The sequence below is a fragment of the Eumetopias jubatus genome, unplaced genomic scaffold (genome assembly GCF_037043125.1).
Source record: "Eumetopias jubatus isolate StellerSeaLion01/CBP00866 unplaced genomic scaffold, mEumJub1_p1.0 scaffold_16, whole genome shotgun sequence".
NCBI classification, from domain to species: Eukaryota; Metazoa; Chordata; class Mammalia; order Carnivora; family Otariidae; genus Eumetopias; species Eumetopias jubatus.
Window position 1 is genome coordinate 67603617 of NW_028274822.1, and position 11328 is coordinate 67614944.

General features: G+C 56.1%; 1 protein-coding gene across 1 annotated transcript; it reads left to right on the forward strand.

Moving 5' to 3' along the window:
* Positions 1-8797: 8797 nt before the first annotated feature.
* LOC148162306 (glutathione S-transferase theta-1-like) lies at positions 8798-11292 on the forward strand. Its single transcript, XM_088019719.1, has 5 exons — positions 8798-9234; positions 9324-9411; positions 10308-10458; positions 10766-10942; positions 11026-11292. The coding sequence occupies exons 1-5, from the start codon at positions 9123-9125 to the stop codon at positions 11224-11226; spliced, it is 729 nt and encodes a 242-aa protein (XP_087875845.1). The 5' UTR covers positions 8798-9122; the 3' UTR covers positions 11227-11292.
* Positions 11293-11328: the final 36 nt, after the last annotated feature.

The window sequence follows — 11328 nt, forward strand, 5'->3', positions numbered from 1 at the left end:
GGAACCTTCCGACGTCCTCCAGCCTCCTACTCAGCTCATGGTATTCGACGTTTTTTAGGGCAAGGCTTAACCCTGTCTCTAATACCCCTCGGTGTACGGCACGATCTAAATTGGAGAAGCCAGTACCCAGTTGCATCCCTGTAGCCATTTCTGTCTGGGAATCAAATGTCTCTATCTCTTTGAACAGGAGGGCCAGAATAGAAAAATAACGCTGAGGACAATGGGTTTCCCCACAGGAGATTTCATGCCTAACCAAAATAGCACTCTTGTGGGGAGGTAAAACATGTCAGCTGTGCACCTGTCCCAGGCTACCTAACAAAACGAGGTGTGTCTGAGTGAGGCAGTTGAACCACACGGAAGAAAAGACGTTGGTCCAGGACTCTACTGACATCTGGAATCCTGGGTAGGAAGCAATGGGTTCACCCCCAGGTGTAGCACCTCCCCCCCCCCCCCCCCGCCAACTGACTGTGATGACATCCCTGACAATGATGGAAGGGGGCTTGAAACAAAGCCCTGGGCTAGGTGGGAGGCTTCTGTCTTCAAGTCCGGGAGGTAGACTCGCTTTAGCTGATGGTCTGACATTTCTTCTGTGTTCCCCCAAACTGCCTCCTGATCTTGGGGCTCGTTGCAGGATTTCAGTTTTGATGTGCCAGGTTCCTACATCCTCATTCTGGAGTGTCCTTCCAGGCAGTGAAAGAGTCAGCCTCCAGCTGCCCTCCCGGTGAATCCCCAGCTGCGGGAACAAGGCGCCCCCGAAAATTTATTTATTCAAGTTGGTGGGGTTTTTGTTTTGTTCGGTTTTTTTAGTGGACACACAATGTTATACCAGTCTCAGGGATACGGTGTAGGGATTTGACAACTCTATACATCATGCTATGTTCACAAAGGTAGCCACCATCTGTCATCACCCAATGCCATTACGGTATCATGGACTGTATTCCATATGCTGTGCCTTTCTTCCCCGGGACTTTCTCATTCCGGAACTGGAAGCCTGTACCTCCCACTCCCCTTCGCCCATTTTGCCCATCCCCCACCCCCTTTCCCTCTGGCAGCCAGCAGTTTGTCCTCCGCATTTAAAGGTCTGATTCTGCGATCCCATGCCCTTTTTCACTAGATATCACCACATTGCTGTCTGTGGAGATTGTCCTTAACACTTGTGGATTGCTTTTGTTAGTGTGCTTGGGGTGCCATACCACAGACAGGGGTGAGGTAGCGGGGAGTTTAAACAACAAACTCATTTTCTCGCAGTTCTGGAGTCTGGAAGTCCAAGATTGAGGTGTTGGCAAGGTTGGTTTCTCCTGAGGCCTCTCTCCTGGGCTCGCAGATGGCCACCTTCTCCCTGTGTCCTCACATGGTTTTTTCCCCGGCACATGTGAGACACCTCTGTGTCTCTCTGTGGGTCCTAATCTCTCTTCTAAGGACGCCAGTCAGATTGGATTAGGGCCCACGGGGGCGGGGGGGGGAGGGTTAGGACTTTGACATAGGGGTGTGGGGGGAAGGACGCACTTGAGCTCATAACATGACATGCACGTGTATGCTCTGTGCTGAGAAGCTTGACTGTGGCGGGCTGATGGGGACAGAGCGGATTCTCATGCTGGTTTCCCTGGGGATTTACATTTTTAGAATAAAACTGGGTACTTTTTTTTTTTTTTAGGATTTTATTTATTTATTTGACAGGGAGAGAGACAGCCAGAGAGGGAACACAGGCAGGGGGAGTGGGAGAGGGAGAAGCAGGCTTCCCGCGGAGCAGGGAGCCCGATGCGGGGCCCGATCCCAGGACCCTGGGATCATGACCTGAGCCGAAGGCAGACGCCTAACGACTGAGCCACCCAGGTGCCCCAAAACTGGGTACTTTTCAAGTGTTAGGAGCCTTTTGCATTTCTTCTCCTGTGACCTTTTCGTGTCATTTTGAAGGGCCCTCATAAGGGCCAAATACCATAAGGATGGTATTTGGGATCTGGATGGATAAGTCGGCCCTAATTGAGGCTTACACTGGTCCAGCAGCAAAGGCCCCCTGGCCTCACCCAGCTGTCGCTGGCTTCCCCGAGATGTGAGTTCTGGGGGACGTGCCAGGCCAAAGTCCTGCCACCTGACCATTCGCACTCCTCTTTTGTAGACCCCCGTCTGCCCTGTGGGCCCGGAGACTGGGGCTCCTTCCCACAGCCCCGCTTTAGATCTCCTCATCTCATCTTTCTTATCTTCCTGCTTGTACGCCCTCCTATTTCATGCCAGTGTGACCGAACCCAAGTTCACCTGTCCAACGCACAGCAGAGCCCATCACCGAGACACTGAGTGTGAAGGCTGCCGCACAAAGATACAGGGGGCAAGCCTCAAACCTTCCCTAGTGTTGGCAAGGATGTGGAGAAAAAGGAACCCGTGTGCACTGTCGGTGGGGATGCAAACTTGTGCAGCCGCTCTGCAAAACAGTTTGGAGGTTCCTCAGGAAGTAAAAAATGGAAGCATATGGTCAAGTAATTCCATTACTGGGTATTTCCCCAAAGAATATGAAAACATTAATTCGAAAACATATATGCAACCCTATGTTTATTGCAGCATTGTTTACAACAGCCAATTATGGAAGCAGCCCAAGCGTCCATCAGTAGATGAATGGGTAAAGCATATATATATATATATATGCATATATGCATAATGGAATATTATTCAGCCATAAAAAGAATGAAATCTTGCCATTTGCAATGACATGGTTGGAGCTAGAGAGTATTATGCTAAGTGAAATAAGTCAGTCAGAGAAAGACAAATACCATATGATTTCACTCGTATGTGGAATTTAAGAAACAAAACAAATGAACAAAGAAAAAAGAAACCTAGACTGTTAACTCTAGAGAACAAACTGGTGGTCACCAGAGGGGAGGTGGGTAGGGGGATGGGTGAAGTAGGGGCTGGGGATGAAGAGTACACTGACCATGATGAGCACAAGGATAGAATCACTATATTGTACATCTGAGACTAATATAATACTATACGTTAACTACACCGGAATTAAAATTAAAAAATAATCTGTCTGAAGGAGATTTTTAAAAACTATCAGAGGGGCGCCTGGGTGGCTCAGTTGGTTAAGCATCCAACTCTTGATTTCGGCTTAGCTGGTGCTCTCAGGGTGGTGAGATCTGAGCCCCGCAGTCTGGCTCCACGCTCAGTGGGGAGTCTGCTCGAGATTCTCTTCCCCTGCCCTTCTCCCAGCTCGTGCATGCGCGCTCTCTCTCAAATAAATAAATAAATCTAAAATAAGATAAAATGAAATAAAATAAAATAAAACAAAACACATGCACACATCCCCGCCTACCGGAAGGGGTAGAGTCAGGGATTTTTAAAGGCCAGCAAGGGGCGCCTGCGTGGCTCAGTCGGTTAAGCATCTGCCTTTGGCTCAGGTCATGATCCCAGGGTCCTGGGATTAAATGCCCCATTGGGCTCCTTGCTCAATGGGGAGTCTGCTTCTCCCTCTGCCTGCAGCATCCCCTGCTTGTGCGCATGTTCTCTCTCTCCCTCTCACAAATAAATAAATAAAATCTAAAAACAAATAAAATAAAGGCCAGCGAAAGAGGGTCTGGGTAAAGGGGAGAAGAGTCATGTGACACAGGATCAGCCCCAGGAAGTTGCTGAGAACGGGAGGGTCGATTTCATTTTGTTGTGCTCAAAGAGGAAGTCAGTGGTCCTGGGTTCTGCTGGCTTCTTTAGGAAACCTTGAGCTCCTGCAAAACAACTAAAGTAAATTTTGGTTGTCATGTGTCAGGCATGAATATTATCTTACAGAAACAAGGTGACAGAGAATAAGCAGATTTGGGGGAAAGAGTTGAGCTGCACTACCTGCCCTGTTAACTCTTTGGTGACCGGCTTCACTAGCATCCTACCGGGGTCTAGGGAGGAAAGAACGTGGGGTCTAGGGAGGAAAGAACATGGCGTCTTTAGTCATCACAAAGCCTACACCCTGTTTTTTTTTTTAAGATTTTATTTATTTATTTGACACAGAGAGAGAGAGAGAGCGAGAGCGAGAGTCGGGCACAAGCAGGAGCAGGGGGAGAAGCAGGCAGAGGGAGAGGGAGAAGCAGACTCCCTGCTGAGCAGGGAGCCCCATGTAGGGCTTCGATCCCAGGACCCTGGGACCATGACCTGAGCCGAAGGCGGACGCTTAACCCACTGAACCACCCAGGCGCCCCTCCACCCTGTTTTATAATCAAGAGCTTCTCATCACCAACCAAGTGCCTGAACACAAAACTTAGGAACTTGAACTAATGTAACAGAAACAGCACAGGTCAAAACACACAACACTCCCAAGTTTCTCAAAGTTCCATTTGCCAACATTTGTTTTTTGTTGAGTCATTTGTTTTCTTGGGAGAGGGCCAAGGTCCCCAGTCTCTCAGGACACTCTGCAGGAGGCCATGTGGCTTATGTGGCTGCAGTTCTTGGATGTGACGGTAGATGTCACTGCCAACCAAGAAATGGGGTCCTTACCCTTGGCCTCTGAGCCCATCTCTCCCTGGGCCTCGGCGCCTGGCTCTACTCATCCTTGTGCCATTCCCAGCTGGAGCCCTGAGCATCTCCCACGTCGCATCTGTTCCTGCTCTGGGGGTCCCTCGTGGTTGGTTGTCTTCCCTCTTAGATCCTGTTCCGGTGACCTCCCTTCCAGGGATTCCTCATACTTGCTCGCTTTCCTGGGCCTTTTCCATCTTCCCCCAGAGGGTTGGGGGTGGAGGCAGCCTGTGCCCTCTAGATCCCCACCAGCTACTTTTTTGGTTCACAATCGGATGGTTTTACTTTCCAAAGATACTGCAATAAAATATAAGAAGTAAACGAACAGTAAACAGGCCCTCTGAGTTCAGTGTAGGGGACAGCTGTGTCCTGGAGGGTGGCCACCACTGAACTAGCCACGCTGGGCACCATCGAAGGAGGGGGGCAGCAGGATCCTCAGGTCGCCTGCCAGGAGGAGAGACAGAAGAGACTCCTGGAAGTGACCCTGAATCCCGAACTGGTCTTGGCAGAAGCAAGGGCCTGAGGTAATGCTGGAAGCAAGAAGGTTGAGCGTGTTCGGGACTCTCCAGCAGCTGGACATAGCGAAGGGCATGCTGACAGGCCAAGGTCTTCGTGGCAAGAGGAACACGGGCTCTTGAGCCATGCTGAGGGCGGGCCATTAGTTACTAGGAACTATTGTTGCTCGGGCATGTGACCGGCCAGGGGCATGGACTGACGGCTGGAGTGGGGTGGGGGGAGCGGGGTGGAGGGCAGCGTGAAGGGGCCTCTACCAGTGGCAGAGACTTCTTCTGCCAGAGGCCTGCCGGCTTCTGAGGGAGGTGGGAATGGCCGGGTACCAGGGTCCTCAAGGTCACTGCCCCCACCCTGCCTGTCAATACCAGATGGTGGCCCACTGGGGCCATCCTGCCTGTAGGCCCATGTCCGCGTGAATGAGTGCCCGAGCTGACACGGTGTTGGTGCCCGGGGTGCCTCACACACGCCTGTGTGGACCCCAGCAAGATGGGTGAGAAGGGAGTATGACAGGTGTGGGCAGGGCCAAGGGTACCAGGGCTGGAGAGTGGGGGCTGCGGACTGAGCCCACCCTCCACCCACCCGGCAGATGCGGGCTCTGCTCACCTGTATGCAGGTACCCAGGAAGAAGCGGGGCAGGAACATGGACAGACAAGTTCCTGAAGGCAGGGCTTTGACCTCCAGTCCCCAAGGGATGCTAGAGGACCTTATGGTGCTGAAGGAGCTCCTGGTGCAGGCCTGGGCTCAGTAGGGCACGCTCCCTCCACTGACCCTGCCTGGTGGGGGGGTGCCAGGCGTGCCATCTGTCTGACAGATGGAGAACCACCCTCGCCCCACCTTTTGCCTGCCCCTGGAAAGGGGTGGTGGGAATCCCTCCCTGGCTTCCCTCAGGTCCTGTGGCGGCCTTGGGTCTCAGGTGGAGTCAATGGCCTGGCTCTCCTTGCCTCCTGTGCCGGTGTCCCCAGAATCAAAGCCTCAGCACTGGCCCGTCCGTGATTGCTACGGCTGTGGATCTTGGCTGTGCTGTGCTGGGAAGGGTCTCCATGGCAGGTGGCTTGGCAGGAGGGAATGGGGGCTTTCCTAGGGGCCCACAGCCCCATCCCGAAGGTCCTGGTGCAAGCTGTCGATCCCTCCGGGGAACCCAACCAGGGTTCCATCACAGGTCCTGCTTGGAGAGCGGGGAAACGCAAGCCTCCTCTCTGGGCCCCCGAACCTTTTACTTCTCCCTCCACTGCTTTTTGTCTGCCTCGGAGTCGCGCTCTCTGTTGGATGAGTGAATGGAGGAGTAAAGGAACAAACGGAAGTGCGCCTCGCTGCCCTGCTCCCTCGCTCTGTCTCCCCATCTTGCTTCCAGGTTACTCTCTCCCTGTCGTCCCTCTCTCGCTCCCCCCCTGTACCGCATGGCTGGGACCCCTGTCCCATAGGGTGGAGCCAGCTGGGGTTCCCTGGGCACTGTGGGCTTACAGGTCCCGGCCACTGGACTCAGGGCTCCCTGAGAGCTCCGGGCATGCCGGGTCTGAGCCCAGCCTCCCCTCTACGGCGTGGCCGGGCCTGCCTGGCTTCGCTCCCTTCTGCCTGGGCTCCAGGATGGCTGGCTCTGGACAGCCTGGCTCCTGGAGCCTGCCCGGCCCTGGCCCTCCCTCTCCACTGGGGAAGAGTCTCCAGCCAGCTGTGTTCCTTCTGCAGCCAGTGGCTTCCAGAGCCTCTCCCTGGGAAGGACCGTGGGCCTCAGCGGGGGTCAGCTTTGTGTCTGTTCCCAGCCCCTCTTTCCCAGAAAGTCCTGCCACAGCCCTCGGACCCTGGCTGATCCGATCAGAGTGGCCAAGGGGTACAGGGTCTTCACTGGCTGGTCTGAGCCATGAACTGTCCTTGAAACCAAGGGTGGGGACAGCCCTGCCCAAGTTACATGTCCTACAATTATGTGTGTTTGTGGAGGGTGGAATTTGTGCCTAAAAATCCTGCCGGTTCCTGTGAAAACAGTGGGGAAGGCATTACAGTTGCCTTGCATGGGCCTAGAAAGTCAGAGAGTGGCTCCGACCTCCTCAGGTCCCAGAATGGGGAGGGGGCAGCTTCCTGGGAGGCCATCTCTCAGTTCCCAGGGGACTTGTGCGGCTGTTTCCTGTGCCATGCCCCACCCCACCGGCATGGGCCAGTGTGGAGGCTAAGGCCCCAGCTCCCAACCCACTCACGGCTGTTCTCTGGGTCCAGGGAGGCGCTGCCCACAGCCCAGCCCTCATCATCTCAAGACTTGGGTTCTGACAGAAAAGAAGTGCATGGGACAGTCCAGGAGGAAGGCCAAGAGGCAAACCGACAAGGCTGGGGAGTGTGGCTACACTGGGTGAGGGGGCACCGCAGGGCTGAGGGCACTTGGGCTGTGGTAGGGTGCCGGGCAGGGGAGCATGGGATCGGATTTGGACTTGAGGAATCCCCCATGGTGCTGTGTGGACCAGGACAGAGGGCCTCTGGTGGAGGCAGAGGGGCTGGTCAGGAAGCTGGTGAGGTTGGAGGGATCAGGTCTGGGTAAGGAGGAGGGAAGACTCCAGGGGGCTGGCCTGAGCCCCAGGGGGTGGCGGTGCTGCACCTGAGGTGGGGGGCACCAGAGGAGGACAGTCAGGAGAGAGATGCCTTGAGGTGCCTGCGTGGGACAGTCGGTTAAACGCCCGACGCTTGGTTTTGGCTCAGGTCCTGATCTCATGGCGGGTGGGATAGAGCCCTGAGTTGGGCCTCCGCGCTCAGCGGGAGTCTGCTTGGATACTCTCTCCCTCTGCCCCTTCCCCTGCTTGTGTGCTCACATGCTCCCTTGCTCGCTCGCTCTCTCAAACAAACAAACAAACAAACAGAGAGAGAGATGTCTTTACCAAGTCAGGATGTCAGGACAGTTACTCAGACCAGAGAGAGGAGAGACCTGGGCTGGGAGGGTGGGGGTGGGGTCATATAATTGTGTGTGTGTGTGTGTGTGTGAGAGAGAGAGAGAGACAGACGCTATGTGTGACTGTGTGTGAGTCTGTGTGTTTGTGAGGGCGTGACTGTGTGTGTGTGACTCTGTGTGTGTGTGTTTGAGAGACAGACTCTGTGTGAGTCTGTGTGTTTGTGAGGGCGTGACTGTGTGTGTGTGACTCTGTGTGTGTGTGTGTGTGCAAGAGAGACAGACTGTGTGTGACTGTGTGACTGACTGTGTGTGTGTGTGACTGTGTGAGTCTGTGTGTTTGTGAGGGCGTGACTGTGTGCGAGTGTGTGACTCTGTGTGTGTGTGTTTGTGAGGGCATGACTGTGTGCGAGTGTGTGACTCTGTGTGTGTGTGTTTGAGAGACAGACTCTGTGTGTGACTGTGTGTGAGTCTGTGTGTTTGTGAGGGCGTGACTGTGTGTGTGTGTGACTCTGTGTGTGTGTGTGCAAGAGAGACAGACTGTGTGTGACTGTGTGACTGTGTGGCTGTGTGTGTGTGTGACTGTGTGTGAGTCTGTGTGTTTGTGAGGGCGTGACTGTGTGCGAGTGTGTGACTCTGTGTGTGTGTGTGTGAGAGAGAGAGACAGACTGTGTGTGACTGTGTGACTGTGTGACTGTGTGACTGTGCATGTGTGTGTTTGTGAGGGCGTGACTGTGTGCGAGTGTGTGACTCTGTGCATGTGTGTGTTTGTAGGCGTGACTGCGTGCGAGTGTGTGACTCTGTGTGGGGGGGGCACAGGCATGGGCTGGGAGGAAAGACACAAAAATGTCTTCAAGACCAACAGTGCGTGTCTGCCAGGGAGCCTCCCCCTTCAGCTTGGATTGCGAAAGCCGCCCTGGCTGCCCGGAAGCAGAGATAAGGGGGTGGCCCAGCCAGAGGGAGACGCAGGCCGGGGGTGGAGGGCAGTGCTTTGTAACACCCCACGAAGGAGGAGAAGGGTCAGGCTGGGGGACTCTGCTCTGGAAAACCAGTGACAGATCTCCAACAACCCACCGTGCCTCGTCCCACAGAGGCCAGGCGGTGTGGGGGCTTGGCGGGGCGCCCAGCTCCTAGCTCAGAGGAGATAGGTTTCAGGGAAGGGGAACGAATTTCTTCGGGCCCCATTTTGGAGGGACCGAACCAGCCCCGGGAGGCAGACCTGAGAGGAGGGTAGGTGAGGGCAGTGGGAGGGGCAGCCATGCCGCTGGAGCTGTTTCTGGACCTGTACTCACCCCCGTGCCGTGCCATCTACATTTTTGCCCGGAAGAACGGCATTCCCTTCGAGCTGCGGCCTGTGGACCTAGGACGGGGTGAGCCCTGACTAGGCTGGGCTCCATGGAGGGGGGTGTCTGTCCAGGGGCCAGAACTTGTTGAGCCACTCGTCCCCTCCATCCCTCAGGGGAGCACCTGAAGCCTGAATTCCTGAAGGTGAACCCCCTGAGGAAGCTACCTGCCCTCAAAGACGGGGACTTCCTGCTGGCGGAGAGGTAATGGGGTCCTGGGGTCTGCAGAGGCTTCTGGGTTGGGGGAGGTGGAGGGAGGAAGGCAGAAAGCTGATGACCCCTCACTGGGAGATTTTTCCAAACTGGTGTGACCCCCCCCCTCCTTCCAGCTCACCCAGCTTGGAGGTGGCGGGGGCTGGACTGGGGGGCGGCTTTGGGGCTAAAGCTGGTAGCGTCAGCCTGGAAAAGGGGCATAGGTCACTCAGGCAGTCCTGGACAACCTGGAGCCAGCTGGGGAAGATCCAAGCTTGAGGTCAGCTCTCCCCAGAGGTCCCAAACCCGGGCCTTTCAGGCACAGGAGCCGGGGGCGAGGCAGCCCCAGATCTGCACCGGAGATGCAGAGAGAATCCCGGCCTTCCTGGGCTCTGCATCCCAGTTCCCCCCACCCTCGCTCTCTGCCATGGACAGGTCACAGAACTTCGTGCCCCATGTTTCTCCTCTGTCAAATGGGGGAGTAACGTAACCCCCTCCCGGGACTTGCCTGAGAATAGAAACTGGTCACCGAGTACCAGGAGCCCAGGGGGGATCGAAAAGGGTTCTGGGGAGCACTGGCCTGGGAGGGAACTGGGAGACCCCTCGCGCAGGTCCGCCTTCCTCCCGTTCAGGAGGACTCTGACGCCAGAGAGCGGGGCCTGGAGACAGAGGGCTGGCTGGGGTAGGAGAAGGGACGGGAGGTGGAAATATGGGCCCATGGGGGAGCACTTGAGGAATGGAGCAGTTTGGTGGGGAAAAGGTGACCATCGGTGGGGATGTGGGAATGGGGGGGGGTCCTCCCTTGGAGGTGCCGTTGGAGAGAGATCCAGTCACATCACCCTGTTTGCGAGAGATGAGGCTGCCTAGCGTTGAGGGCTGGGGAAATCTCCGACGCCTCCTCTTTGCAGCGTGGCCATCCTTTTATACTTGAGTCACAAGTACCAGGCAGCGACCCACTGGTACCCAAGCGAGCTGCAGGCCCGCGCGCGTGTGGATGAGTACCTGGCGTGGCAGCACACGGCCGTCCAGCTGCCTGCTAGCAATGTCTACCTGTGTAAGGTGAGACTCCCTGCCCTAGTGTGAAGGTTTGGGCAAGAGCCGGAGCCCCCTGTGCTGGAAAGAACCCACTGGCCTATATACAGCCTGCCATCCACTGTCCCTGGTAGACATCCGTAATCTATCACAGTACTCTTTCTGCACCCCCCCCCCCAACGAGTCTGAATGTCGGCTTCAGAAGCCTTCTGAATACAGTGCCCCAGGGGGTATCACTGACGGATGGTGGGGATGGTGGCCAGGAAGGGTGGCAAGGTGGTTGAGATTGTTTGGAGGAGCCTGGGATAAGCCGCCTCGATTCTCCCCCGCCCAGTCCCTCCTGCCCCATTTCTCGGGGCAGCCTGTGGACCCCGTGCAGCTAGACCGGCTGTTGGGGAAGCTGAAACCAGCTCTGCAGCATCTGGATGGGGAGGTCCTGGCCGCCAAGCCTTTCCTGGCCACCGAGCAGCTCTCCCTGGCAGATCTGATGGCATTCACGGAGCTGATGCAGGTGAGCTTCTCTTGCCTGCTTGCCCCTGGGGGGACCCCGGGCCCAGGGCTGAGTCCCCTGCTCCAGCTGCCCTGTCTCCCCAGCCCACTGCTGTTGGCTGCGACATCTTTCAAGACTGGCCCCGGCTGGCAGCGTGGCGAGCCCGAGTAGAGGCTGCCCTGGGCCCTGAGCTCGTCCAGGATGCCCACAGGCTTGTGCTACAGCCTCGGGACCCCCGAGACGCCCAGCGGGACCCCAAGCTGGCCCAGGAGCTGGTGCAGAGACTGCTGGAGCGGCTCAGCTGAGAGGGGTATGGCCGGGCCCGCTCCCCTGCACTCTCCTGCCACAATAAACGTGCTGTGTGCCCTCCACTTGTCTCCAGCCTCACTCGGTCTTCGGAGGGGGGG